This window comes from Salvelinus alpinus, chromosome 25, assembly GCF_045679555.1.
Source record: "Salvelinus alpinus chromosome 25, SLU_Salpinus.1, whole genome shotgun sequence".
In the NCBI taxonomy this organism is placed as follows: Eukaryota; Metazoa; Chordata; class Actinopteri; order Salmoniformes; family Salmonidae; genus Salvelinus; species Salvelinus alpinus.
This window is the reverse complement of record NC_092110.1, coordinates 17,176,341-17,201,174: the sequence shown is the minus strand read 5'-3', so window position 1 is coordinate 17,201,174 and position 24,834 is coordinate 17,176,341. Positions and strand designations below refer to the sequence as shown.

The 24,834-nt window shown below is 44.7% G+C and overlaps 1 protein-coding gene across 1 annotated transcript in view; it reads left to right on the top strand.

The window, feature by feature from the left end:
- The window catches only part of syne2b (spectrin repeat containing, nuclear envelope 2b), a 139,463-nt gene that overhangs the window by 70,892 nt on the left and 43,737 nt on the right, over positions 1-24,834 (top strand). The window contains exons 74-88 of the mRNA XM_071365033.1: positions 3,512-3,604; positions 3,845-3,949; positions 5,019-5,636; positions 6,909-7,100; positions 14,264-14,467; positions 14,935-15,063; positions 15,213-15,328; positions 21,350-21,461; positions 21,594-21,728; positions 21,975-22,130; positions 22,293-22,487; positions 23,096-23,197; positions 23,544-23,663; positions 24,116-24,316; positions 24,512-24,685. Coding sequence (XP_071221134.1) covers positions 3,512-3,604; positions 3,845-3,949; positions 5,019-5,636; positions 6,909-7,100; positions 14,264-14,467; positions 14,935-15,063; positions 15,213-15,328; positions 21,350-21,461; positions 21,594-21,728; positions 21,975-22,130; positions 22,293-22,487; positions 23,096-23,197; positions 23,544-23,663; positions 24,116-24,316; positions 24,512-24,685 — 2,652 coding nt within the window. The remainder of the gene's footprint in view (positions 1-3,511; positions 3,605-3,844; positions 3,950-5,018; positions 5,637-6,908; positions 7,101-14,263; positions 14,468-14,934; positions 15,064-15,212; positions 15,329-21,349; positions 21,462-21,593; positions 21,729-21,974; positions 22,131-22,292; positions 22,488-23,095; positions 23,198-23,543; positions 23,664-24,115; positions 24,317-24,511; positions 24,686-24,834) is intronic.

Genomic DNA, 24,834 nt, shown 5'->3' with positions numbered 1-24,834 from the left:
TCTCCCCCTCACTCAGCTGTCTCCCACTCAGCTGTCTCACACTCACTCATCTGCCACCTGTCTTACCTCTGACCTGTCTCACCTCACTACTTTGTGTCAGCTGTAATCTGATTTATATCCTAAAAATGAGATGTGAGACTAGATGACTTGTTCGAACATCACAGACACTGGTCAGGGGTAGGCAGGTCATGCTCAGTATGTAATGTGGCTTTTAATGGTACATTTGTAATGCCTTAGTGCTTAGTTAGTTTTGTAGTGCTTAATAAAGCAGGACATCAGTCTTCTAATAGCATTGCATGCTTTTCATAACTCTTTGTTTTTCTACTATTCTTTCTTTTTAGAAGATGACCTCACTATTACATAGGGCGAGGGACATACCATATTCGAAGACAAAACGAACACCTAAGAAATTATGAATAATGTATTATAATATATAATGTATATAACATTAGTAGGGGATAGGGGTTGGGGGATATATGTTTATAACATAGGGGATATAGGTTTATCAAAAGGAGAAAAGGTTTCAAAATAGGAGACAGACTTAAAGCATCAAACAACCCATCATTAAAGGGCCTATTGTCAACATACAGTATATACAGTTGAAGTCGGAAGTTTACACACACTTAGGGTGGAGTCAATAAAACTCGTTTTTCAACCTCTCCACAAATTGCTTGCTAACAAACTATAGTTTTGGCAAGTCGGTTAGGACATCTACTTTGTGCATGACAAGTCATTTTTCCAACAATTGTTTACAGACAGATTATTTCACTTATAATTCACTGTATCACAATTCCAGTGGGTTAGAAGTTTACATACTAAGTTGACTGTGCCTTTAAACAGCTTCGAAAATTCCAGAAAATTATGTCATGGCTTTAGAAGCTTCGAATAGGCTAATTTACATAATTTGAATCAATTGGAGGTGTACCTGTGGTTGTATTTTCAGGCCTACCTTCAAACTCAGTGCCTCTTTGCTTGACATCATGGGAAAATCAAAAGAAATCAGCCAAGACCACAGAAAAAAAATTGTGGACCTCCACAAGTTTGGTTCATCCTTGGAAGCAATTTCCAAACGCCTGAAGGTACCAAGTTAATCTGTACAAACAATAGTACGCAAGTATAAACACCATGGGACCACGCAGCCGTCATACCGCTCAGGAAGGAGACTCCTAGAGATGAACGTACCCTGGTGCGAAAAGTGCAAATCAATCCCAGAACAACAGCAAAGGACCTTGTGAAGATGCTGGAGGAAACAGGTACAAAAGTATCTATATCCACAGTAAAACGAGTCCTAAAACGACATAACCTGAAAGGCCGCTCAGCAAGGAAGAAGCCACTGCTCCAAACCCGCCATAAAAAGGCCAGACTACGGTTTGCAACTGCACATGGGGACAAAGATCATACTTTTTGGAAAAATGTCCTCTGGTCTGATGAAACAAAAATAGAACTGTTTGGCCATAATGACCATCGTTATGTTTGGAGGAAAAAAGGGGGTCTTGCAAGCCGAAGAACACCATCCCAACCGTGAAGCTCGGGGGTGGCAGCATCATGTTGTGGGGGTGCTTTGCTGCAGGAGAGACTGGTGCACTTCACAAAATAGATGGCATTATGAAGGAAAATTGTGGATATATTGAAGCAACATCTCAAGACATCAGTCAGGAAGTTAAAGCTTGGTCGCAAATGGGTCTTCCAAATGGACAATGTCCCCAAGCATACTTCTTAAGGACAACAAAGTGAAGGTTGGAGTGGCCATCACAAAGCCCTGACCTCAATCCATAGAAAATTTGTGGGCAGAACTGAAAAAGCGTGTGCAAACAAGGAGTCCTGCAAACCTGACTCAGTTACACCAGCTCTGTCAGGAGGAAGGGGCCAAAATTCACCCAACTTATTGAGGGAAGCTTGTGGAAGGCAAACTGAAATGTTTGACCCAAGTTAAACAATTTAAAGGCAATGCTACCAAATACTAATTGAGTGTATGTAAACTTCTGACCCACTGGGAATGTGATGAAAGAAATAGAAGCTGAAATAAATCATTCTCTCTACTATTATTCTGACATTTCACATTTTTAAAATAAAGTGGTGATCCTAACTTACCTAAGACAGGGAATTCTTACAAGGATTAAATGTCAGGAATTGTGAAAAACTGAGTTTAAATGTGTTTGGCTAAGGTGGTTGTAAACTTCCTTCTTCAACTGTATGTATATATTGCCATGCATTCAGTTTACTGACATTAGCTAAATATTATAAAAGTTGGTGAACCTATAACCTGTGAAAGCAGTGGGACATCAATTTAAAGTGATCTGAGATTTAGTCATATAACACAAAGATACAGTAAACTCCAAAAAGTTATAGAGATGAGGATATCCTAGATTCCAGGGAAGTTACTTAATATTCGGAGAGGGTGGATAGGAGTTTCTGAATAGATTGTGTATAAGAGCGAGACATAGAGACCCCCCCCCCCCCCCCCCCCCGCCTATGACACATGAGCCCCGTCCAGCCCACCACACATGACCCCTGACCTGCAATAAGGCGACCGATGTGAGTAAGTCTCAAAGACAGTGTCCATTCCTGCAGTTTCTAATATGGGTTTACGGATCTGTAAAACTCAGCAGCCAACGATTCATGACAATGTTACATGTGCCTAATGCAACACACAACACTGAAGCATGACTAACCCCAATATATTTAAATGTATACCAAATAAGAGCATTGCTCTTTCTAATTCTCAATCTATCTTCGTCATGCCCTCTTTTAGACTGTGCTTCTATTCCGGGACGTGCATGTGTTCCCATCACTCAGCTTGTTTGTATGTGTGTGCATGTGTCCTTGACTTGGCGTGGCAGGAGTCCAGGGGTGTGTCATGTCCTGTGGAGGAGGAAGAGGGAGGGTAGGAGAAAGAGGAGAAGGGGAGAGGAGGCTCTCTGTGGTGGCTGTCTGGGGCAGAGGTAAAGAGAAGGCCTGCTGCCAAATCACCCGTGTCCTACTGGACCCTCTGACATCACTGCCCCTGGCCTTCCTGTGACATGCCCGTGGGTCACTCTGCCCCCTGTTTCACTGCAGCACTGGGAGGCACTATATCCAACCCTGCTTCCCTATAATCCTGTTCCCATGTTTCCTCTTCCTCCTCCTCCTTGCTGGTCTCACACACTCTGGACATTTGCTTGTCTGTGTTCAGTTTCTTTCCACGTATTTTTTCTTTGACAATAAAATCAGAATTTTTTCAATTCTCTATGTTGCCATTTTGTTTTCAGGTGGGTCATTGTTATTTAATGCTGTACTGCTGCCGATGTGTTTGATTACCTCTAGGGGGCAATGTGATGCAATCTTTGCCAATGACTTTTACCAAAACATCTATGAGAAGTTTTTAAAACTTTTGTTTTTACTCATATATCTGCACCTTATTTTAGAACCAGGGTGTTTCATAGTATATGATGTTTTTTGTTGTTGCCTATTATTTAATTAAAATGTTTGTGATTGTTATTGACTGTCTCCACTGTGTTGCTGTTCTGGTCAGGACCCTGAGGTTGCAGCAGAAGAGAGCCATGCTGCAGCTGAGGAAGAAGGTGGAACCACAGCCATGGAACAGAGTCAGGACACAACTGAACAGGTACCAGACACCTCCATCTATGGGAGTCAGACAATGGCACCTAACAGCACTGTATGATGTAACATGTATAACAACCCTCATATGAAAGAACATGTAGACCATAACATTACATATAACAGGATTGTTTTAGTGCCTTACTGAATGACTGTGTATGGTTTTCTCATGGATGATAACATAATAATGACTGATGCTGTATCTGAGTAGTGTGTCCATATTGTAACACTGCTCATGTCTCTTCAGGACCTCTCTGTAGTGGGTCTCTCGGTCGCCTCAGGAACAAGTGTGTCCGAAGCTTTATCAAAACCTGTGGGCACAGTCAGAACACAGTCTCTGTCTGAAAGCATGGTAAACACACCCCCCTCCATTAAACTCTCAAAATCCTCCAAGTCCCAATGTATTGTGTCCTAGACCTAGTCTGGAGTAGAACCCATTTTTTAGACTCCCTCTCTATCTCTATCTACGTTCGGTGCATTTACATGGCGGAAGAATCCCAGATATTCTATCATACTGCAGTTTGATTCTCACAGGTTGCAGTATGAGTCTGAACATTCTGTTAACACATTGTCAGGAATTCGAATTCCGATTTTTATAGTTTTATATGTTTACGTGATAAATGAAAACTAAGCATGCTATCCAGTGAACTGTCAGGGAGTAGGCTCATGTGAATCTGGTTCATCCCTGGTTACTGATCGCTGGCAGACCACCTCTTTTACAACAAAGACAATTCCTCTAACTGGAAGGGAAAGAAAGGATTTGATGATGTGGGGTGCGTTTTTAAAAAGGATACTATATTGTACTGCATGGGTCCTTTTTTGTTGTTTGATGATCAAAAAACGTACTTGACATTGATACGGTGATAATTATTTGGACTTGCCATAAAATCGTATATTGGTAACCACATTTGTGAATCCTGTTTTATAATGTATAATATACATTTATTAGACATGGTTGACCCTTTAGACTCGAAGCAATATGCATATCTATTTAGTTTATTACTCTATGTGCTTGCTTACACACATATGCATTGTATTTCAATGAGTTATGATCGTTTTGCATAATATGCTGTTTACACACTATTCCACCACTGCCTGGAAGCAGGATGGCGTGGAAAACTATATTCTTGGAATTAGGATTTTAACCATTTATACTTTAGATACCCAAGCAAGTACGTTTATAGTAAAGTATACACTACCAAGATGACTGTTGGCCATGAAAATGCACTGATTGAACTTAATTGATATTAATATAGTACTTAGTCTTAATACTTCTGCATGTACTGTACTGTAGGATGTTCTTTTTCATTTTTCCTTTGTGAACAAATACAGCTGCTTCGTCTTATGTGGCAAAACTAAAGAAAAGAGAAATAAATCCAGCCAAATGATCTACTCCCCCCGTCTCTCTCTTTCTGTGTCAGGAGCTCATGGGACAGAGGGGGCTTGCATGGAGGGGGGATGACAGCCACCCAGAGGGGCTGAAGACACACATCAGAGACACACACACACACCCAGGGGGCTCACCTGCTGCACATACACTCACAGAGGATGTACAGACACTCACTGAGGTCGCAGTGGACACAAGTGTCCCCAAAGACATCCAGACAGTAACTCCAGTCCTTTTACCAACGAGGAGGCTGTCAAAGGTGGATAGTAGGCTGGTGTCATCTGAGGCAGGGCAGGCCTGTCTGGTTCAGCCACCCTCTGAGAAGGCTCTGGTTGCTCCAGAGCAGAGGCCCACAGTGCCCCAGCCAATGCCCAGAAAGAGAAGAAGCGCACCTCAGACATGGTTGCTCACAGAACCATCCCAGCCTATAGAGATGACACTCAATGTATCCACTGGACAGACACACACAGCCTCTAATCTCACACACCAGACACCTGTGCAAGTTGAGGCATCTACCCCTCTAGCAGCACCTGAGGAGACCCCCCCCACCACCACCACCACCCTGGGCGTGGTCAGCACACACACTGTCCCCCAGACCACACTCAAACCCACCGAAGAGGACACGGAGGGTGTGCATCCAGCAGCAACCCTGGTAAGCACTGAAACGTCCCAGTACAAAACAGGCCCAACAGTCCTAACCCCTGCTAACCATGCAACCACAGTGGTCTATGAGTGCACACACGGGTGGGTCTGGTTAAACGATGTTTCACAAAGACCTGGGTTGAAATACTTTTTGAAATCATTTCAAGCACTTTACCTGTGCTTGATTGAGCTTGTCTGCTTAATGGAACCAATAGAATGGTCCGAAAACTGCAAAACCACACCCATCTGTCACTATAGGCAGAATAAAGCAAACCTTCAAAGTATTTGAAATACTTAAAAGAGTATTTGAACCCAGGTCTGTTCACAACTGTAGTGTCACATTAATGGAATGGGTTTACACAGTAATGATGCTGATACTTATCATAATGATGCACATTTGTGAATGATTTCAATAATCCCTGTTGAGTGATCCGTTTGATGTAAAGTAAAGACTGTAATGTACAGCAGTGTGGAGGGCTTGAGTGACTCATGGTGCTAACCATGGTGTTACATCTTATTCTCACACTCTCACACTGTCTGTGCTCCAAACATCTATATGTGCATATGTGCTGACAGGAGAGAAACGGAAGAACAAATTTAAAAGAACTGGCATAACAGAAGAAAGAGGAAACAGAACAGCAGATAGTACATCAGTGAGAAAGATAAAGATTGAAGGAGCGAATAAGGAGGTTTGCCGATTCAGCTGACTCATCTGCCAGTAGATCCACCTCCTCGGTCTCAGCCCCGCCCCCGTGGCCTGGGGCCTCTAACTGGGTGTGTGATAATGAGTCCCTGTCACCGGAGCTCCCTCTGAGCCTACCTGCCACTACTTTCAGGAAGTGGCTTTGGCCACAGATGGGTGGGGCACCATGGGTGAAAGAAAGAGAACTAGAGGCAGAGGCAGTCTGGGAGAGAGAGAGAGAAAGAGACAGACAGATAGAAAAAAGAAAGAGAGAGAGACCCGACAGACAGAAAAAGAAAGAGAGAGGGAGAAATAGAGAGCGAGCGAGAGAGAGAGGAATAGTGAGGGAGACCAAAAGAGAGAAAAAGAAAGAGAATGGGATGGTGTGAGAAGTAGATTTTTAAGTGCCGACATCCCCAGGACAGTCAGCTGTAGCCTGAGTACTCACCGGCCAGTGCCTGTCAGTTACTGTCAGTGTATACTAGTATTAGTTAAGAATGTCATCCACTCCCTCTCCTATCTGCTGTCCCTACTAGCTGATTGTGAGGGGGAGGTGATTGGTACAGGAGGAATCTCAGTGGCTGTGTGTCTGTGTCCCAGGCCCCAGGGGTGTTCCCAGCCCCAGCCTTGACTGGGCCCTGCCCCACTCTGGGGGTGCTTAATGCCTACAGTGAGCGGGCCACCCAGCTAGAGGTTTGGCTGGAGAGAGCCCAGCACAGCCTTGGAGTGCTGGAGCGGGCCGCCACTGCCAGCATGCAGGACAGTGTGGAGCAGCAGCTCCTCACGTGCCAGGTAAGAACTGCAGACGGGTGTCAAAGTTCAGCTCTGGGGAGGGCCTGCCGAGTGGGGCTTTATCCAGGAACTTCCCCAGGCATGGTAGTTAATAGCAAGGATATAACAGACGCCTCAGTATCATAAACTTGTGTGTATTCGTCTTATCGGTTTGCTCCTGCTTTACTTTAGCACCTGAGAGTGATTCGGTATCTACTTACAACCACAAATAGCGGCGTCATATTAATGATGTACATCACAGTCAGTCGTTCTGATGTCATGCCAATTATCTGCTTTGACTATTAGGTTTATTTCCTTAACAACCTCTCTTATTTATTGACCTGCCTTGTCCATAGTTCAAAGTCTTTCTAAATCACCAATGATCAGGGTTCATCAACAGTCATTTTCCTGCTTTGTAGTTACTTTGCCTACTGCTGCAGGTGGGAGTTATATTTTTTCATTCAGTCTTAGTTAACACCGCCAGTTGTTGGATAGAAAGTGCTGCTGTCTCACAGGCAGATAGGTTACTGTTTGAAATGAGGCAAAGTTGAACAAACAGTGAAGGCCAGCTAATGTGTTGCTGGTATTTGTCTTCAGGGTGCAGTGTATTCTCTAAAGGTGCTGGCCACATGGAAAAGATCAGTTGTACTAGATAGGCTTTTGTCAAGTGCACTAACTGTCCTGTTTAGCAGGGAATTACTCCAAATGGCTATTTGGAAATGGAATTAGCTAATAGTTTTACAGTCTCATTTCCTTGCATGACCTTAGACATGCTAAACAAAAGACATGCAGCATTGAAGCATTTGTTATGATTTCTGTGGTGATGTGGGCAAATCATTGGAAAATCACTTGTAGGACCAGCCAGTTCTGGAATATAGACTATTATGTTCTTACTTTTTTACATCAACAGTGTTCACAATATATTCTTAGCTATCACCATTTCAATCTAGAATAAACCTGGTACTATCCAGCCTGGATTCTCTGGGCGTGTAATCTGATCCCAGCATTAAAGTTTCAGAGGGTAAACACATTCCTATAGCACGACAGATTTGAATGAAGGCTTTGTAGGAAAACAAAAACACAGCATCTGATAGGATCTAGCCTCATATTTAAATTGATCAACATCTTTAGAGAACCCTGTACACCTTTTTCCAGGAACCGCCCTTTTCACGACCTCAATCCCAAATGGACTCTAACCCTAGCAGGTCGCCTTTCACATGGAGCCTTATGACTCCTAGCACCTGCCTCAGGTGCTGTAGGTCAGTCAAACCTAGTACACTCTGGCAGGTGATGTGGGTCAGTCAAACCTAGAACACTTTGGCAGGTGATGTGGGTCAGTCAAACCTAGTACACTCTGGCAGGTGATGTGGGTCAGTCAAACCTAGTACACTCTGGCAGGTGATGTGGGTCAGTCAAACCTAGTACACTCTGGCAGGTGATGTGAGTCAGTCAAACCTGGTACACTCTGGCAGGTGATGTGGGTCAGTCAAACCTAGTACACTCTGGTAGGTGATGTGGGTCAGTCAAACCTAGTACACTCTGGCAGGTGATGTGAGTCAGTCAAACCTGGTACACTCTGGCAGGTGATGTGGGTCAGTCAAACCTAGTACACTCTGGCAGGTGATGTGGGTCAGTCAAACCTGGTACACTCTGGCAGGTGATGTGGGTCAGTCAAACCTAGTACACTCTGGCAGGTGATGTGGGTCAGTCAAACCTAGTACACTCTGACAGGTGATGTGGGTCAGTCAAACCTAGTACACTCTGGCAGGTGATGTGGGTCAGTCAAACCTAGTACACTCTGGCAGGTGATGTGGGTCAGTCAAACCTAGTACACTCTGGCAGGTGATGTGGGTCAGTCAAACCTAGGACACTCTGGCAGGTGATGTGAGTCAGTCAAACCTGGTACACTCTGGCAGGTGATGTGGGTCAGTCAAACCTAGTACACTCTGGCAGGTGATGTGGGTCAGTCAAACCTAGTACACTCTGGCAGGTGATGTGGGTCAGTCAAACCTAGTACACTCTGGCAGGTGATGTGAGTCATTCAAACCTGATACACTCTGGCAGGTGATGTGGGTCAGTCAAACCTAGTACACTCTGGTAGGTGATGTGGGTCAGTCAAACCTAGTACACTCTGGCAGGTGATGTGAGTCAGTCAAACCTGGTACACTCTGGCAGGTGATGTGGGTCAGTCAAACCTAGTACACTCTGACAGGTGATGTGGGTCAGTCAAACCTAGTACACTCTGGCAGGTGATGTGGGTCAGTCAAACCTAGTACACTCTGGCAGGTGATGTGGGTCAGTCAAACCTAGTACACTCTGGCAGGTGCTGTGGGTCAGTCAAACTTAGTACACTCTGGCAGGTGATGTGGGTCAGTCAAACTTAGTACACTCTGGCAGGTGCTGTAGGTCAGTCAAACCTAGTACACTCTGGCAGGTTTTGTGGGTCAGTCAAACCTAGTACACTCTGGCAGGTGATGTGGGTCAGTCAAACCTAGTACACTCTGGCAGGTGATGTGAGTCAGTCAAACCTGGTACACTCTGGCAGGTGAAGTGGGTCAGTCAAACCTAGTACACTCTGGCAGGTTTTGTGGGTCAGTCAAACCTAGTACACTCTGGCAGGTGATGTGGGTCAGTCAAACCTAGTACACTCTGGCAGGTGATGTGAGTCAGTCAAACCTGGTACACTCTGGCAGGTGAAGTGGGTCAGTCAAACCTAGTACACTCTGGCAGGTGATGTGGGTCAGTCAAACCTAGTACACTCTGGCAGGTGATGTGAGTCAGTCAAACCTGGTACACTCTGGCAGGTGATGTGGGTCAGTCAAACCTAGTACACTCTGGCAGGTGATGTGGGTCAGTCAAACCTAGTACACTCTGGCAGGTGATGTGAGTCAGTCAAACCTGGTACACTCTGGCAGGTGATGTGAGTCAGTCAAACCTGGTACACTCTGGCAGGTGATGTGGGTCAGTCAAACCTAGTACACTCTGGCAGGTGATGTGGGTCAGTCAAACCTAGTACACTCTGGCAGGTGATGTGAGTCAGTCAAACCTGGTACACTCTGGCAGGTGATGTGGGTCAGTCAAACCTAGTACACTCTGACAGGTGATGTGGGTCAGTCAAACCTAGTACACTCTGGCAGGTGATGTGGGTCAGTCAAACCTAGTACACTCTGGCAGGTGATGTGGGTCAGTCAAACTTAGTACACTCTGGCAGGTGATGTGGGTCAGTCAAACTTAGTACACTCTGGCAGGTGCTGTAGGTCAGTCAAACCTAGTACACTCTGGCAGGTAATTTGGGTCAGTCAAACCTAGTACACTCTGGCAGGTGATGTGGGTCAGTCAAACCTAGTACACTCTGGCAGGTGATGTGGGTCAGTCAAACCTAGTACACTCTGGCAGGTGATGTGAGTCAGTCAAACCTGGTACACTCTGGCAGGTGATGTGGGTCAGTCAAACCTAGTACACTCTGACAGGTGATGTGGGTCAGTCAAACCTAGTACACTCTGGCAGGTGATGTGGGTCAGTCAAACCTAGAACACTCTGGCAGGTGATGTGGGACAGTCAAACTTAGTACACTCTGGCAGGTGATGTGGGTCAGTCAAACCTAGTACACTCTGGCAGGTGATGTGGGTCAGTCAAACTTAGTACACTCTGGCAGGTGATGTGGGTCAGTCAAACCTAGTACACTCTGACAGGTGATGTGGGTCAGTCAAACCTGGTACACTCTGGCAGGTGATGTGGGTCAGTCAAACCTAGTACACTCTGGCAGGTGATGTGGGTCAGTCAAACCTAGTACACTCTGGCAGGTGATGTGGGTCAGTCAAACCTAGTACACTCTGACAGTTGATGTGGGTCAGTCAAACCTAGTACACTCTGGCAGGTGATGTGGGTCAGTCAAACCTAGTACACTCTGGCAGGTGATGTGGGTCAGTCAAACCTAGTACACTCTGGCAGGTGATGTGGGTCAGTCAAACCTAGTACACTCTGGCAGGTGATGTGAGTCAGTCAAACCTGGTACACTCTGGCAGGTGATGTGGGTCAGTCAAACCTAGTACACTCTGGCAGGTGATGTGGGTCAGTCAAACCTAGTACACTCCGGCAGGTGATGTGAGTCAGTCAAACCTGGTACACTCTGACAGGTGATGTGGGTCAGTCAAACTTAGTACACTCTGGCAGGTGATGTGGGTCAGTCAAACCTAGTACACTCTGGCAGGTGCTGTAGGTCAGTCAAACCTAGTACACTCTGGCAGGTGATGTGGGTCAGTCAAACTTAGTACACTCTGGCAAGTGCTGTAGGTCAGTCAAACCTAGTACACTCTGGCAGGTGATGTGGGTCAGTCAAACCTAGTACACTCTGGCAGGTGATGTGGGTCAGTCAAACCTAGTACACTCTGGCAGGTGATGTGGGTCAGTCAAACCTAGTACACTCCGGCAGGTGATGTGAGTCAGTCAAACCTGGTACACTCTGACAGGTGATGTGGGTCAGTCAAACTTAGTACACTCTGGCAGGTGATGTGGGTCAGTCAAACCTAGTACACTCTGGCAGGTGCTGTAGGTCAGTCAAACCTAGTACACTCTGGCAGGTGATGTGGGTCAGTCAAACTTAGTACACTCTGGCAAGTGCTGTAGGTCAGTCAAACCTAGTACACTCTGGCAGGTGATGTGGGTCAGTCAAACCTAGTACACTCTGGCAGGTGATGTGGGTCAGTCAAACCTAGTACACTCTGGCAGGTGATGTGAGTCAGTCAAACCTGGTACACTCTGGCAGGTGATGTGGGTCAGTCAAACCTAGTACACTCTGGCAGGTGATGTGGGACAGTCAAACTTAGTACACTCTGACAGGTGATGTCGGTCAGTCAAACCTGGTACACTCTGGTAGATGATGTGGGTCAGTCAAACCTAGTACACTCTGGCAGGTGATGCAGGTCAGTCAAACCTAGTACACTCTGGCACTTGATGTGGGTCAGTCAAACCTAGTACACTCTGGCAGGTGATGTGGGTCAGTCAAACCTAGTACACTCTGGCAGGTGATGTGAGTCAGTCAAACCTGGTACACTCTGGCAGGTGATGTGGGTCAGTCAAACCTAGTACACTCTGGCAGGTGATGTGGGACAGTCAAACTTAGTACACTCTGACAGGTGATGTGGGTCAGTCAAACCTGGTACACTCTGGTAGATGATGTGGGTCAGTCAAACCTAGTACACTCTGGCAGGTGATGCAGGTCAGTCAAACCTAGTACACTCTGGCACTTGATGTGGGTCAGTCAAACTTAGGACACTCTGGCAGGTGATGTGGGTCAGTCAAACTTAGTACACTCTGGCAGGTGATGTGGGTCAGTCAAACCTAGTACACTCTGGCAGGTGATGCGGGTCAGTCAAACCTAGTACACTCTGGCAGGTGATGTGGGTCAGTCAAACCTAGTACACTCTGGCAGGTGATGCAGGTCAGTCAAACCTAGTACACTCTGGCAGGTGATGTGGGTCAGTCAAACCTAGTATACTCTGGCAGGTGATGTGGGTCAGTCAAACCTAGTACACTCTGGCAGGTGATGTGGGTCAGTCAAACCTAGTATACTCTGGCAGGTGATGCAGGTCAATCAAACCTAGTACACTTTGGCAGGTGATGCAGGTCAGTCAAACCTAGTATACTCTGGCAGGTGATGTGGGTCAGTCAAACCTAGTACACTCTGGCAGGTGATGTGGGTCAGTCAAAACTGGTACACTCTGGCAGGTGATGTGGGTCAGTCAAACCTAGTACACTCTGGCAGGTGATGTGGGTCAGTCAAACTTAGTACACTCTGGCAGGTGATGTGGGTCAGTCAAACCTAGTACACTCTGGCAGGTGATGTGGGTCAGTCAAACCTAGTACACTCTGGCAGGTGATGTGGGTCAGTCAAACCTAGTACACTCTGGCAGGTGATGTGGGTCAGTCAAACTTAGTACACTGGCAGGTGATGTGAGTCAGTCAAACCTAGTACACTCTGGCAGGTGATGTGAGTCAGTCAAACCTAGTACACTCTGGGAGGTGATGCGAGTCAGTCAACCTGGTACACTCTGGCAGGTGATGTGGGTCAGTCAAACCTAGTACACTCTGGCAGGTGATGTGAGTCAGTCAAACCTAGTACACTCTGGCAGGTGATGTGGGTCAGTCAAACCTAGTACACTCTGGCAGGTGATGTGGGTCAGTCAAACCTAGTACACTCTGGCAGGTGATGTGGGTCAGTCTAACCTAGTATACTCTGGCAGGTGATGTGGGTCAGTCAAACCTAGTACACTCTGGCAGGTGATGTGGGTCAGTCAAACCTAGTATACTCTGGCAGGTGATGTGGGTCAGTCAAACCTAGTACACTCTGGCAGGTGATGTGGGTCAGTCAAACCTAGTATACTCTGGCAGGTGATGTGGGTCAGTCAAACCTAGTATACTCTGGCAGGTGATGTGGGTCAGTCAAACCTAGTATACTCTGGCAGGTGATGTGGGTCAGTCAAACCTAGTATACTCTGGCAGGTGATGTGGGTCAGTCAAACCTAGTATACTCTGGCAGGTGATGTGGGTCAGTCAAACCTAGTATACTCTGGCAGGTGATGTGGGTCAGTCTAACCTAGTATACTCTGGCAGGTGATGTGGGTCAACCTATTAAAAGTGACACATTAAAGGAGCATCAGCAATTCTTGGAGGACAGTGGGAGTTGATAAAAAAACATTATTTATTGATAAAACCAACACGTTTAGTTCCTTAGCCTTCATCAGGGTTTTGCATGCACCCTGGTTGGAGAGCGAGGTAGCAGCAGGAAAATATACTGTATTCATAGTATGTGTCTACTGTACAGTGTATAGTGTATACCCTATTCCCTAGATATAGTTGATCCATGGAGAGAGTCTGTGTGCTCAGGTTCACACCCTTGGGGGATTAACCAGTGTGAATGGGATTGTGCTCTACCTACTCTCCCAGGACACTGTGTTCTGATGACATTAGCTCTCACGCTGCTGCAGGTGTCTCGGTCCACTTCCCTTTGTTGTTCTTCGTGAGAATTAGGTACTAAAATGAGGCAATGGTGTGTGTGTGTGTGTGTGTGTGTGTGTGTGTGTGTGTGTGTGTGTGTGTGTGTGTGTGTGTGTGTGTGTGTGTGTGTGTGTGTGTGTGTGTGTGTGTGTGTGTGTGTGTGTGTGTGTGTGTGTGTGTGTGTGTAGGAGTTGTTCCTGGAGATAGAGCAGAAGGTAGCCAGTCTGTCTGTCCTGGAGCAGCAGGAGGGCTCAGCAGGGTCCCACCAGGAGGCTGAGGCCCTCTCCTCCAAACTGGAGCTGCTCAAGACCAGCCTGGTCACATTCCAGCTGTTGTTGCAGGAGAGACAGAGCCATGAGCAGATGCACACCAGCACACATACAGAGGAGCAGGTACATCCAAACAGAGAGCCACGTGCACACACGCGGATGTGCGCACATTAACACACATGCGTGCACACACACACACATACACGCACACACACTCACTGAACGTCTGCAAAAGAGCTGTCTGCTGATGACAGTGGAGTAGGTGTTTTGTCTATTTGGTATTCTCTCCATGACAATGTTACCAAGCTTCCAGATAAACAAACAGCTGTTGTTAAAGTGAAATGTCAAAGAGAGATCATTAGCACTTCCTAATTTAGTTCCTGTGCCACTTTCTCAAGTTTTTCTTTCAACAAGGGGTGTAAAACCCGCCGGTTGACGAAAACCCACAAACAAGCCTTGTAATGTTGATGAGTAATACATCCTGAGACTGCGCATTATGTTCCAAGTCACGACTGTGAATATTTTATAATAAACAACAGACCTTTCTCTCTCTCTCTTGCCGTCATCCTTGTTCTTTCCATCCTCTGAAGGTGCCGTCACCGTCATCACCCAGAAAGCCCCCTCTAGAGGGCAGACTGCAGCGTAGCGGCAGTGTCCAGGAGATTCTCTCTTCCTCCAAGAGCAAACTCTTTAGACAGACCAGCTTTCAACAGCAGAAGGTAAACTGTCCAAAACATGTCTGAACGGCGAGTGTGGTTGGCTATTTATTGGACTTTAATTGTATTGACAAATTCACATATGATAGCCCAGTGAAGAATTATAAGTACAGTGTATGCTAGTCGTGGCTGTTATTATTGACCCCATGCAGGAATTGGAGCAGGAGCTGAGTGAGCAGAGAGGCCTGACCAAGGCTATCGCCCAGCATGGGAGTAGAGGTCGTCTCCACAGCCAGGCCCAAAAGGATCAACCTCAGCCATCCACACGGTACTGATCCCCTTAGTGCTCCAGTCTGTAGGCTTTGGAGCTAGAATAAATCTATAACAATGCTATACACAATTTTTAGACAATCATCTTTTGATGGTATTTTTCCTTCACACGGTAGAAGGGGATTGAGTAGTTGTGGTTGTCCACATTCTCTACAAATGTAGTTTAGTTTAGTTTATTAATTTGACCATTTAAAAAAAACAAGCACACATAAAACTTAAAAGCCATACATGCACATGAATAAAATCATCGAGGATAACACACAATAAAGTCTGGGACTTATTTCCATTGTGGTCCTCTTGAGACAAGATGGCTATACAAGATCGAACACAGTATGGCAGTGAAATAATACAACAAAAACATAAAAGAAGAACATCTATCTCATCATTCAAGTTACATCATAGGGGTTATTCATTTGGGCACAGAGGACATCAAACATATTTTTACTTTATTTTTAAAGCTGTCCAGAGAGGACGTTGTTTTTATAGGCAGAGGCAACTCATTCCATTCTGAGGCTCCAGTATACAAGAAAGTACCTTTCCCAGCATTACTCCTGAACCTGTATAAGCACACATCAGCAACACCTGATCTGGTGCTGTGATTGTGTGCATCCCTAACACAAGGAAAGTAATCACTTAAATATCTGGGCGCAGGACCATAAATACTCCTGTAAACCAAACCTAGTCTAATCTGGGGCACCCTAGCCTCAACAGGCACCCAGTTTAGTTCCTGAAAGCAGCTCCTGCCTATGTGAGTACGTGGACTCACCTTCAATACTACCCTGATCAACTTATTCTGGGCTATCTGGAGCTTCCCCTTCATAAGTTTAGATAAGCCCCTAAACCAGGAAGTACTAGCATAGTCAAAATGGCATTGAATGAGGGCAGTAGCTAGCACTTTCATGGAGTCCTTATCAAGCAGCTTGGACTTTCTAGCCAAAAACTTAGTCCTGGCATTAACCTTCCCTAGCACCTTATTGGCCATGCTCACACCTCCCAAGCTTCCATCAAGGATACATCCCAAGTAGCTAACAGAGGTTTTAGTAGTCAGCACCTCACTACCTAAATCCACTCTGATTTCAGACAACCTACACAATTTAGGTCTGGATCCAAAAATAATTGCTTCAGTTTTCCTTAAGTGCAGATATAGCTTATTATCTCCAAGCCATTTGCTAATGTTAGTAAGCTCTGTGCTAAGTATGCTCTCCAAAATTGTTTTACTTTTGTAAGACACCAGAAATGTAGAGTCATCCGCATAAAGAAAAAGACGGCAAGAACAAGCATCTTTCATATCAATAATATACAATAAAAACAGCAGAGGCCCAAGCACGCTCCCCTGCGGAACGCCACAACTCATAGGTTTTGCCTGAGACAGTGAACCATTAACCTCTACTACTTGCTCCCTTCCTGATAAATAGGACTTTACCCAGCCTAGAGGGATACTTCTTAACCCCAGTGCCTTCAGTTTGAAGATTAGGAGACAGTGGTTAACTGTATCAAAGGCCTTCTGTAGGTCAAGCAGTACCATTCCACACAGATTTCCCTCATCAATCTCTTTCCTGATGATGTCAGTCAAGTAAAGTAGACATGAATCAGTGGAGTATGTTTTTCTAAAACCCGACTGGAAATCATACATTAGACCCTGTTTGTTAACATATTCATACATTTGCTCATGTACAATTCTCTCCAGGATCTTTGATGTTACACAGAGGATAGATACAGGCCTATAATTCCCAGGGTCAGACTTTATCCCCTTCTTATACAGAGGTATAACTTTAGCTTGTTTCATGTCCCTGGGAAAGGTGCCTTGTTCAAGAGAGAGATTAACAATATGCATAATACAAGGGCCAGTTTGCTCAGCAGAATCTATTAGAAACCATGCAGGAATATTATCCAGGCCTGTGGCTTTGGAGCATTTAAGCTCTGCCAGCATACTGACTATTTTAGCTGTTGCTACCTTTGCAAAATAAAAAGAGTTTGGCTGAACCCCTAACTCTACATAATACTTCTTGACTTGGTTGCTTCCATACAAACCAGAACTGGTGGGCAGCTTGCTAACCAGCTTGCTGGCAACAGAAGTAAAAAAAGAGTTGAATTCATTGGCAACCTCTGCTTTTTCATATACCATCTCCCCTTTGATGTCAGTCCAATACTGTTTAGTTTGTTTTTGGTAGTACTACTACAGCCTAGTTCCTTAAATGATTTCCAAAGCTTTTTAGGGTCATTTTTGTTTTCAATTATTTTCTCAGCAAAGTAACCCCTCTTAGCTTCATCCATCCTGCTCTGTGCTTCATTTCTGTGACTTTTATATAGGACAAAATCATGCTGCTCTTGAGAGTTCTTAAATTTCTTAAAGGCCTTATTCCTTGCTTGGATAGATTCTAGAATCTCATGATTAAACCAAGGGCTAGATCTCTGCTTTACCCTGACCCGTCTAATGGGAGCCATCACATTCACCACATCAAGGAATCTACATTTAAAGGCTTCCCAGGCACTGTCTACCCCTACACTATCTAGCACAGGTGACCAGTCAATTTTACCAACTTCCTCCCTAAACTTTTCTACACAGTATTTTTTGAGTCCTCTGATTCTAATGGTTTTGTAACACTTAAATATATCTTTAAAAATCCTCCTTGTGCAAAATGTAATAAAATGATCACTGATTCCATAGACTATTACTCCACTCTGCGATATTTTAGATTTATCAGACACCAATATTAAGTCGATTGTACTTTGCACTGTTTCACATATCCTGGTGGGATCTTTTATCATTTGGGTCAGAGCAAGTGATCTACAAAAGTGCATAAATACATTGTGGGTTGGGCTATTCTTTTTGCAGACATCAGTATTGAAATCCCCTAACAAAATTATTTCCTTCAACAGCGAATCATTACAGTTTGACAACAACATTTCAAGACCTTCATAGAATGCATTCTGCTTGGGCGGCCTATAACACACCCCCAACAAAATCGTCTTGGTTTTGGGAAGGCAGATATCCAGCCAGACAATCTCCAGATCGCGTTTAAATCTGATCTGACGTTAAAAGCAATGTCTGATCTTACAAACGCACATATTCCCCCACCGTTCCGATTCCGATCCTTCCTGACAACAGAGTAATTACCTATCTCAATGTCTGAGTCACAAACAGATGAATCCAACCATGTCTCAGTAAAACATAAGACACCCACCTCTGATTTGCAAACCAGCAGGCGTATCTCATTGATCGATAGTAGGCTTCGGACGTTTAAGTGCACAAAATGTAAGCCCTTCTTCCCAAAGGCCTCATTGAATTCCCGATCCACTTGTAACTCGCCTCGCACTGCGCTGCCATCTTCCCACTGCCCTGCCTCCGGTGGCCTCTCTGTCGCCATGGAGCACCCCTCCCCAGGTGCCACTCCATCATCCTCACCACCATGTCCCCCGTCACTCGCCTCTGGTTGCCTCCGCTCCGCTGTGGACCCCCCTCCTCCGGTGCACTCTCCACCCTCGATAAGTCCTCTGGTCCCACTCCACCTTCAGTGCTCATACACCCCGTGGGTACAGCACACCGACAGCAACAGTAAGCTTCATTAAACCCATGTCCAAAACTAGAGTCGCTGCATTTTAAATGAATCCACCGAGCGCATTCCAGACATTCCAAAGCTTTGTTGTTACTCCTTATCCACCGTTCGCAAGAGGAGCATGGGTGCATAGGCCGTTTGATGGGGTTGGTGATAAAGTGAGGTCCAGGGCATTGATGGATATCACCCGATAAGAGAAGGCATAGAGTTATTTAAAGATCTCCACCATTAATTTGCGATTTCAGACTGGATTTCGATGATCGTTTTGGTTTGTGCCAAGGTGCTATGAAAGTTTGGTATATAACATTCCTTCCTTCCTGCAAAGTGTTTGCATGACTGAGAAGCTGCTGAGAATTTATTATTCTTTCATCTAAATAGCAGATGCAATTATTTCCAGTAACATTTAAAACAAACACATAAAGTAAAAGTGCTGCCACCATGCCGAACTTGCCGGTCGCCATCTTGTTTCTTGTATTGGCCTCCCTCTATCTGAGCTTCAACCTTCAACCTCCAAGCTTCAATGTTCCATAATCATAATCATGTTCTTGAAATAGAATCAGCCCTTCCCCAAATAATCCTTTTACAATGTGATCTTTGCTATTGTCAGAGGAAAAAAACACAGCATGGCACAGAGTTAGAAGTAATTACTTTGTTTGTCTGTTACATTTTCATTTCTCTGTGCTTCTCTTCAGTGAGAGTGGGAGAGATTCATTTAGATGGACCTTCATTTCTTCTCAGAGACTAAAAATGTCAGCTATATAGAAATGATTATGATTGTGTTCTCAGTGGAGTTCTCCAAGGCTGTGTGTGGTTCTGACAACCATCTAACTGCACAATTTGGTGTCAAAGCATTTCGTATTATTATGTACGCCAATCTCAAACACTCCATTTAGCATGATATGTTACGTTTTGTATGGTATGTATTAATTTGTGAATGTCCATCATCCATTTCGTATGATATGTTATGAATTACAATTCGTATGATATGTTACACATTTTAAAAACGTATAATATGTTACAAATTTGCAAAATGTACAATATGTTATGAATTTTAAAAACGTATGATATGTTACGTATTCCAATTCTACGTTGGCTAGGGGTTAAGGTTAGGAGTTAGAATAAAGGGTTAGGGTTAGGGTAAGGGTTAGCTAAAAGGATTAGGGTTAGGGGAAGGGTTAGCTAAAATGATTAAGGTTAGGGTTAGGGGAAGGGTTAGCTAAAAGGATTAAGGTTAGGGTTATGGGAAGAGTTAGCTAAAAGGATTAAGGTTAGGGTTAAGGGAAGAGTTAGCTAAAAGGATTAAGGTTAGGGTTAAGGGAAGAGTTAGCTAAAAGGATTAAGGTTAGGGTTAAGGGAAGAGTTAGCTAAAAGGATTAAGGTTAGGGTTAAGGGAAGAGTTAGCTAAAAGGATTAAGGTTAGGGTTAAGGGAAGAGTTAGCTAAAAGGATTAAGGTTAGGGTTAAGGGAAGAGTTAGCTAAAAGGATTAAGGTTAGGGTTATGGGAAGAGTTAGCTAAAAGGATTAAGGTTAGGGTTAGGGGAAGAGTTAGCTAAAAGGATTAAGGTTAGGGTTAAGGGAAGAGTTAGCTAAAAGGATTAAGGTTAGGGTTAAGGGAAGAGTTAGCTAAAAGGATTAAGGTTAGGGTTAAGGGAAGAGTTAGCTAAAAGGATTAAGGTTAGGGTTAAGGGAAGAGTTAGCTAAAAGGATTAAGGTTAGGGTTAAGGGAAGAGTTAGCTAAAAGGATTAAGGTTAGGGTTAAGGGAAGAGTTAGCTAAAAGGATTAAGGTTAGGGTTAAGGGAAGAGTTAGCTAAAAGGATTAAGGTTAGGGTTAAGGGAAGAGTTAGCTAAAAGGATTAAGGTTAGGGTTAAGGGAAGAGTTAGCTAAAAGGATTAAGGTTAGGGGAAGGGAAGGGTTAGCTAAAAGGATTAAGGTTAGGGGAAGGGAAGGGTTAGCTAAAAGGATTAAGGTTAGGGGAAGGGAAGAGTTAGCTAAAAGGATTAAGGTTAGGGTTAAGGGAAGAGTTAGCTAAAAGGATTAAGGTTAGGGGAAGGGAAGAGTTAGCTAAAAGGATTAAGGTTAGGGGAAGGGAAGAGTTAGCTAAAAGGATTAGGGTTAGGGTTAAGGGAAGAGTTAGCTAAAAGGATTAGGGTTAGGGGAAGAGTTAGCTAAAAGGATTAGGGTTAGGGGAAGGGATAGCTAACATGATAAGTAGTTGCAAAGTAGCTAAAAAGTAGTAAGTAGTTGAAAAGTTGATAATTAGCTAAAATTGTCCCTGATGAGATTCAAACACGCAACCTTTGGGTTGCTAGATGTTCGCGGCGTACGCCCATCCATCCACCCTGACCAACCAACCACCCGCCTTGCTTTTTTTTGGAACCATACCAAATGTAACATATCATAGTCATGAGTGTCTCGGATTTCAGTCTATGAGACCAGGCTGAACTGCAACTCATTCCTTAGAGTTCCTGTTGAACCTGAAGGAGGGGGGGAGGCAGGGGTCCAAAGGAAGTGGACACACCTTCACAACCAGCTTCTGGCCTTGGAGGAGACTGCACAGCAAGGTCCTTCTGATGTAAGCAGCTCCCACTCTTAAATGACACACATTTCCAAGTGTGTAGTGTTCCATAGTGGGTATGTGTGTTTGTGTAAATGTGGAGTTCAAATGGGGTCATACTGTACGTGAGTTCTTTCTTTCACTTTAAAGGGGACAGACTCATCTGTGAGTCAGAGCAATGGATCAGCCAGTAGTCTCATTGACTCCCACAGCTTTCAGAACATGCAGACACACATATGTCGGCTGCGAGAGCTGGGCCAGACTGCCAGTGAGGTGGTGACTCAGGTGAGGGAACTGATCTGTGGGTGTAGAATTCAAGTCAGTCTCAAGACATCATGGCTCATTAACATATCACTGTTTTCATGGAATTGGGAAAAGGGTGTCACCGGAGAAGAGATTAAATTCCATGTGAGAAAAATAGTCAGACAAAGTATTCTTTAAAATCAGTTTTCTTTTAGGGTTGTCACTTTCTCCATGTTGGTTTTAATGATCACTCTCTATATTTGATGTTTCTATGGCTTGTTTTTCCAGTCTGTGCCGGACGAGGAGGTTCATCAGAGGCTGGATGAGGGTCTGTTTGAGGTGCTATGTGGGGTGGGCCTATCTCTGTCCTCTCTGACCCGCCTCCTGCAGTCCCCCTCAGGGAAATCACATGAGGACACACAGCTCCAGCTGATGCAGCTCGAGGTAGGGTCAACACTAAAGTACACTCAATCCCCACCAAAGTACTTTAAACCATATGGTTTGGTTTTATTTGATTCCAAGTTTGACGCGTGTTCAGTGCAGAGTTCAGTCAGTTGAATGAGACTATTGACTATGTGTGTCTATGTGTTTAATCTTTGTTTGCAGACTCTGGCAGCAGAGCTGGTGACCCTGGGTGGTGAGCTGACCTCCCAGGGGTCAGAGGTAATTGGTGTTCTGGGGTCAGGTGGAGGTATTCTGTGTGTGGATCACCTGGGTAAACTCCTGCCTGTGGTCCAGAGCAGCCTGGCTGCCAGAGAGAAGCAGCTGCAGGCCCAACTGGAGAAGACAGGCCATCACCAGGTCAGAACCACCACTGCACTCCCTGTAGTGTATTTAAGGAATTAAGGGGTTGTGGTATATGGCCAATATACCACGGCTAAGGGCTGTTCTTATGCACAATGTAATGTGTGTGGATACAGCCCTTAGCCGTGGTATATTGGCCATATGCCACAAACCCCCGAGGTGCCTTATTGTTATGATAAACTGGTTACCAATGTAATTAGAAGAGTAGAAATAAATGTATTGTCATACCCGTGGTATACCATCTGATATACCACAGCTTTCAGTCAATGAGCATTCAAGGCTCGAACCACCCAGTTTATAATATAACATTTATAACAACAACTGGCCTTCTGCATTACAGTTTCGATACAGTGCACATCAGTATGTTGTATTACCATATGGTGGATTTTAGTCTGTCTTGTTAGATGTTTAGATTGTGTTTACTTGGTGGATAGGGTTTTGAAATGATCTCTTAACTTAACATCGCCTTGTCTCACTTAAAACTGTACAGTTTATAATGTTTTGACTTACTGTAAGGATATGTAACACAGCATAAAATATGTATTTGTTGCACTGTGCAGTAATTGTTTTGGTATACTGTACTTTGTGTTGGTCTAACTCAACAGACACTCTTAAAAGAGTTGCATGCAGCCCTTCTTGCTAATAAGTTGGCCGTACAACAAATGACTAACGAAGCTGTCCCTCAAGACACTTGCAAGCAGCTACAGGTACTGTAAACTCATTCATATGTAGCCATTAATAGTCATTAGTAAATCTATCCATGATAAATAGTTACAGTTGGGTCTACTATAAATCCTTCTATGTGGATAGCTTACAGCTAAGCCATTAATTCATGTCCGACTTAAAGATGTTCTCATCTGGATGAACCATCCACAAACTGTCATTAAATGACCATTATATTTAGTGATCACCTTTGAAGGGGCAATATCCATTTAAAAAAACAACAAAGCAGGCACCCCTCCACTGATTTGGTAAACATCTGATGGATGGGTCTGAAGGATCAGCTGAGGGTGTGGGCTGTTTAACCTGTGTATTTGCATTGTGTGTGTTTAGGCTGTGGTGCAGGTCCAGGGAGAGCTGCAGCTCCAGTCCAGCCAGGTGTCCTCCCTGCAGGAGAGGGCAGAGAGACAGGGTCTGCCCTCCACACTCATAGAGGAGGCCTACAAGCTGGAGGTGCAGTATAGTCCTGTATAACACCTACATCTGAACACATTTATGAACACATTTATATGTACTGTACTACATGGACCATGCTGAGACTCCATGATATGACCTTAGTCTATTATATTACCCAATGAAATAAGTCATCTCAGTTAAATTATTTGGAATAGAGCTGACCTTACTTTCAACCTCTCCCTGTTTTATTTATTTTTATTTGACTCAGAAGGACTGCTGTCCGACTAATCTTTGGAACTACATTCCGTTAAAACAAAGCCTTGCTCAATGGAATCCGAGTAATGAACACATTCAGTGGGAGTGATTGGTACCATCAATTTGAATGCTGAAACCGTGACCCCATACATAATGATGAAGATATCAGTTCTGAGCTTGTGGTTATGTATGACCATGTGTGTTATCATGTACACTTACTGCATGTGGATATAATGTTTATAATGTGTGTTTAGGTTGTGCTGGAAAATGTGTTGGGCTCTGTGGGGGCCAGACGTGAGGAGCTGAGGGCCAGTGTGGATCTCCAGCAGCAGTTTGAGAGGCTGCTACATGGCCTGGAAGTGCTGGTCACCCTGGGCTCAGAGCGTCTCTCACAGAGGCCTGGTCTGGAGCTCCACACCAGGACTGAGCTACAGGACTGCCTTAGCACACATTCGGTGAGCGCACACCATTCAGGTCCTCCATTGTGTACTGATCCTATGAAGTGCGATTAGATAGCTACCTTGGATTCAGTTTTTATTCAGCCACCATAGAAACCAAGAGATGACTTCTTGTGTAATCGTTGGTATTGAAACAGCCTGCAGTGATGCTATTGTTCCTTCTTCCTGCTATGGTTCTTATGGATTTGACAGAAGTTCTTCCAGTTCCTGGGGATCCACCTGGGGACCCTGCAGCACCTATCCACGAGAGTCTCAGAGAGCAACCTCCAGAGGTGGGAGGGAGTGATGAGGGGCCTCCAGGAGAGGGTGACCCAACTGCAGCAGCAGGCCCTGGAAAGAGGCACCACGATGCAGCGGATATTACAGGTAGGCACCATAGAATTAGGAATTAGAATACTAGAATGGACATGAGCCTTCTTATGATTGTAAAGGGGTGCGTAACTGGTGGCAGGGAAGTCAGACGCAGGAGAGAAAAACTAGGTAGTAGCCGGAGCAGTTTAATCCAAAAACCAACG